General features: G+C 25.5%; 1 protein-coding gene across 1 annotated transcript in view; it reads left to right on the top strand.

Annotated features, from left to right (window-relative positions):
• Positions 1 to 376: 376 nt before the first annotated feature.
• Positions 377 to 5,477, top strand: part of LOC111636911 (GPI inositol-deacylase-like) — a 17,054-nt gene continuing 11,953 nt past the window's right edge. Inside the window, exons 1-2 of the mRNA XM_023382298.1 lie at positions 377 to 778; positions 5,306 to 5,373. Coding sequence (XP_023238066.1) covers positions 644 to 778; positions 5,306 to 5,373 — 203 coding nt within the window. The 5' untranslated portion in view covers positions 377 to 643. The remainder of the gene's footprint in view (positions 779 to 5,305; positions 5,374 to 5,477) is intronic.

Genomic DNA, 5,477 nt, shown 5'->3' with positions numbered 1-5,477 from the left:
GCATTTTGTTCTTCACCTAACATAAAAATATAGCTTTAAATATTTAATGACTTATATTTAAATCATCTTACCTTATAAAAAACTTAGTCAAATAAAACAATTACAGAAATATTAAAATAAATCACTTCGTTAATCACAAAATTGGACGAATATTAAAAGCGAAAACTAAACACGTGCACACCCTGCTCTAGGTAAACAAAGAGATCTGGTATCGTCCTGACGTCACTAACTTGGCATTCCTGGCTAACATTGTAGAATAGGGATCTGGCTATCCTTGTAGTATATAGTCCTTGTTTGTTAGTGCTTACAATGCAAAAGATAAAAATGATAAAAGTAAAATAAGATTAAAAAATATTAATTTATGTTTCTATATAAATCATTGAATAAAAATTAAAACGGATAAATTATTTTACTATTTTCATAAAGAGTGACATTTCATTTCTGAAAGTTTTCCTAGAGGGCGAAGATCGATTTATCCATTGGTTGGTTTCATCTTCAATGCAATGAATGGGTGTTACAATTTAAATACTAAAGGGGAGGAACTAATTTCTGCAATATACAATATTATAATCATAATGTAATGAAAAGTAAGAACAACTGATCTATATTTTGAAGAAATCGAAGTGGACCAAAGTCTTCGGACATGCTTACCGTACTGAAGATAATTTTAAGCATTACAATGTTTATTTTGTGTTTATATGGATCCATGCGTTTTATTGGAGATGTTGAAACTAATAAATGCAATATGACGTATATGTTTATGTATCCTGAATATATAGTGAGTTTGTTTATGTATTTCTAAACTTAATATGTTATACTTAAAATACGTAGAAACAGCTTAAATCAGTTATCTGATGATTAGTTTTGGTGAAATACATCTTTTAATATTAACAAAAATAAATAAGTAAATGAAATTAAAATTTTGTAAAAGGAAAATTTGATACAAATGTGTTTACATTGATTTTTTTTTTTATGATTTCAGTATTTAAAATATATTGTATTCCAATCAGTGGTGCAATCAGGATTCATCATGATATACATATACATATCAGGATATACATTTCAGTATTCCAATCAGGATTTAATCTTGGGGAGCACGTTAAATATTTTTTTAAGTTAAATATTATATTTGTATGATAAAAACATTTTCAATGCAGAATTTAATAAAATTCCTATCTTCTAAAGCCGTAAATTCATAAGTGGTATAGAAATAAAAGATACAATACAATATAAATACAAAAAATGAATTTTAATTTGGAAAAGATTTTTGGAAAATTTTCTAGCATTTTTTCCTTTACCTTTGGAGGGTGCCAGGCAATGGTGTGCAGTGACATTTGATGATAGGGAAGCTGTGCTGGTCCTGGATAGAATCATTGGAAGCATTATACAATATTTTGGTGTGTAGCATCCACGAGCTAAACCGCGAGGTTGGTGCTCTGTAAAGCGAATGCTTGTAATCTGGTTGCATTACATGATTCAGATATTTTTGCCGTGGAAGCTGTCCCCTATTTGACAATACAGTACTTCCATTGGGAATATGCATATATGAATTTATATTCAAATACACAATAGCAATCTTATCATTTTTTCTCACATGTATAGAAATTTGTAATAAGATACATAATGCAGTTATAATAAAATATTAATTTTAATTAATTCAAAGTGCGTTAAAATATGAAAATAATTGCACAATATGTATTTAGAAAGCGGTGCTTCCACAACTTCCATGGATGGCACGCCACTGATGCCAGGGCCCCTTTGTCCTTCCTCTGGCTGTGTCACTGACTTAATTTAAGGAATTACCATAGACTACACAGGCCTGGGCTGTGTCAGTAATGTAGAACACCTAAGTTAGAATTCTGAGTGGCTTAGTGGGCAGAGCTAAGAACGTTCTGAGCATCATTGAATGATTATTCTTAGTTAGACAACTGGGCAAAATGGTGGACGAAGTTAAAATTATGATTGCAATGATAGTTGAAAATGAACTGGTCGAAAAGGATGAAGTAACCAATACAGTTATTCAAATGGAAGCTGTGTCAGATCGTGATGAAATTAATAAAGCAATTTTTAATTGTAATCAACGAAATGGATCGCTATCTTCTGTTAAAATGTAGTATTCGGAATCTGTTATACTGATGTATAATTTTACATTTTGTCATTTTAGAATGAGAGAATAACTTTGTTATTTTTATAATAAAATATGTTTAGTCCAACATGAGCATCCATCTTGCAAATCATACAATGAAACAAAAACAATGACATCACTAGTAGAAGTTAGCATAGATAAAAGAAGCTGACTGAACTAGCTAGAGTTCTAGCAGTGGGAAGAGTCAAGCAGTAATTAGACCTATTAACGCGGAGATAAGTGAGTGGCTATTATGAATGACTACAATGTATCTATATTAGATTTTTGAAAACTTTTAAAATCTATTAGGATAAAAACTTTTTACTATTAGAATAAAAACTAAAAATTAATTTTTTGATTTTTTAAAAAGCAAAAAGCATTAGTTAAAATTTTAGTCGTTTTTAAGTTCTACAAATTTATTTTTAAAACTTAAATTTTTTCTGCTGAATTTTTAAACAGATTTTTTTTTTGTAAATTGAAAAATTGAAATGATTTATGTTGAAATCACTTCTAATTTTCCACATATTAAAATTTAAGATTTCTATTATTAATTTGCTATTATACTTTTTCAAATGTACTATTAACAAGTTTTAATTGAAAACTTAATATCAAATATGAAAGAAATTAAAGCTGTGTGAAACTGAAAATGCTGAATGTATTCTTTATGAAATTGCAACTAAGAGTTAACAAGTAGACAAATACTGTAAGTGTTGTAAAATGGAAAAAATTAACAAACAATAACAAAAATTCTCAAATGGAGAAAAATTCAAAAAGTTTGAATATCAATTGTTAATTACTAGAAAAACTTAATCTAATGTGTACTGAAAGTTAATATTTAAACGTTAAATAGTAAAAATCAAATTAAAAAAGTCTAAATTTTTTTCATAATGTTAATTTATAACAATTTTATATTTGTAATATATATCATTGTTTAAAATTGTAAAATTATACATGTAAAGATAGTTATTCAAACAATAAGGAACATATGTTAAATAAATAAGTTAAATGTGATTTGTTTTAAAACTGTCTGGTACTCAGATGATTTTAAAGCAGTCTACTAAAAATAAAGAATAAATATTCATCTAAACAATAAATTTTTAAAATAATTTTTTTAGAACTTAAAATAACTATTCCATAAAAATTTCCAAAATTATCATATAAAGATTTCCAGCTTTGTAATAAATATTTCTTGATAAAAGTAATGCTAACATTATTATAATAAAAGCAATTTCAAAATTATTTAACTTTAGGTGCTTAATTCTATGAATAAATTTAAAAGCACTTTAATCTATATAACTTTATGAATTAAAAGCACTGAATTACAGTCGACCCCCCTATGATTACGGTCCCTATAATTACGATTCCTATAAAACTACGAAAAAATATACGTATTTTGGAAATGTTGAGTCGGATTAGTGTAGAATTGATTAATTTTATTGAAGAAAACCTTTCAATCAGCCGTAGTCCGTAAACTTGACACGTGTCGGGCTGTGATTGGAACGACTTGTAAGAAATCGGATTCCTAATAAATTGGAACGTATCTATATCTTATAGGGGGGTCGACTGTAATTGGAAAGTTTCTTTAACTCGTATAGAAATTACTATCGATAATTTTGAACTAAAAAAAATATTTGAAATTTTATGAACAATTTTTAAAATTGTTAAATAACTAAAAGTCAATTAAGATTCAGAAAATGTTTTGATAAATTTATATTTTAAAATGATTGTACAGAGATAGACTGTTAAGTATAACAAAATAAGTAGGTTATTAGCAATTGTTGATTGTATTAAAATAATCATTTTTAATTTTTTAAATAATTTTTTATCATATTATGAAAAGCAAATTCATTATGAAACAAATATTTACAGCAAATATATATGATATACTAATATTTATATTCATTAAATATGATATATGTATATAAATATATCACATTCAATATAAATTGATACAGGTATACCTCGCGTTACGTCAGTAATTGGTTCCAGGAGAGGCAACGTAAGTCGAAAAACGATATAAATCGAATTTACTTGTCTCCAAATCTACTTGTCACTACGCTAAACCATAAATTACCATTCCCGGTTCTGTATTTTATTTATTAATGCATTTTAAATAATACTGTATATGGTTAATAAGGATCTATTTTAAGCTTACAAACAAATAAATTTTAGTTTTTAATATAGTACAGAAAAAAGTAATCTAAATTTACGAATGCATGTACTGTAAATACAGTACATACTTGTAAATGTATATATTTTAATATGATTTTATGTGCTTTAAATGCTCTTCTAGTGATATTATGACTTCAATATTTGTGGCGGACAGACGTAAAGTCGAATAAAATGACTTAAACTTGATTTTTATTTTCCTATATACTTTTTTGACAAACGACGTATAATTGGGAACGACATAACTCTAAATGACGTAAGTCGAGGTATACCTCTTACCTATACCTGTATATATTTAAAATAGAGTATGTTATTTAAGATAATTTAAGTATTTTAAATTTAGTTTATGCATTTTTTAATTAAAAGATTTTTAAGTTAATATAAATAATATCTCTATCTTGAAATAACTATTTTTATATTTATTTAAAAGTATTAACAGTAGTAGTAATTATTTTGCACCAAGGATATAACAATAAATTTATAACAAAATGCTGTAGTAATTGTAACATATGTCTTGAACATATTAAACTACAATAAAGACAATTAAGATATGCTTTTTTTTATTTTTATCTAATATATGAAAATAAAGTTTATTGAAGATATAAGTATTTTTTAATTCAGAGTAAGCCTAGTTATAGTTTTCATGTTATAAAGAAATGTACTAATATAATATAGTTAATTTGCTTTATAAGTTTTGATATATTCAGATTCAGTCTTTGCAAATGCAGGACCTGACTGAAACAATTAAAAATCAAGTAATATCATACCTAAATAAAAATTTAACTAATATTGAACACTATGTTGTTGATTTTAAAATCTCTTACTTTCACAAAATATTACAATTTCCTCTTTAGAATGAAAATTTCTCTCTTGAATTTGTGATTAAATGATATATGACAATTTTGATGAGATAGAGAATTAGATGTATGTTTATTGTATATGAGTTTGTAATTTTGGTATTAATAATCTTTTAATAAAATCTAAGTTTGTAATATTATTTATTTAATATAGAAATTGCCATTTACTTCAGAAGTGAAGAAAAAATTTCCACATTATAATTTATATGTTTATGGAGAAGGGTAAGAAAATATTTCAAAAAATTATTTTTATTAATTATTATTATATTTTAAAGCCAAATGATTGCCAGATAATATTAAGTTATATTATTATTATTATTATTATT

Source organism: Centruroides sculpturatus, unplaced genomic scaffold, assembly GCF_000671375.1.
Source record: "Centruroides sculpturatus isolate CEXI.00-Female unplaced genomic scaffold, Cexi_2.0 scaffold128, whole genome shotgun sequence".
Lineage (NCBI taxonomy): Eukaryota > Metazoa > Arthropoda > Arachnida > Scorpiones > Buthidae > Centruroides > Centruroides sculpturatus.
Note: the sequence above shows the minus strand (reverse complement) of the source record. Positions and strands in the feature narration are given on the sequence as shown.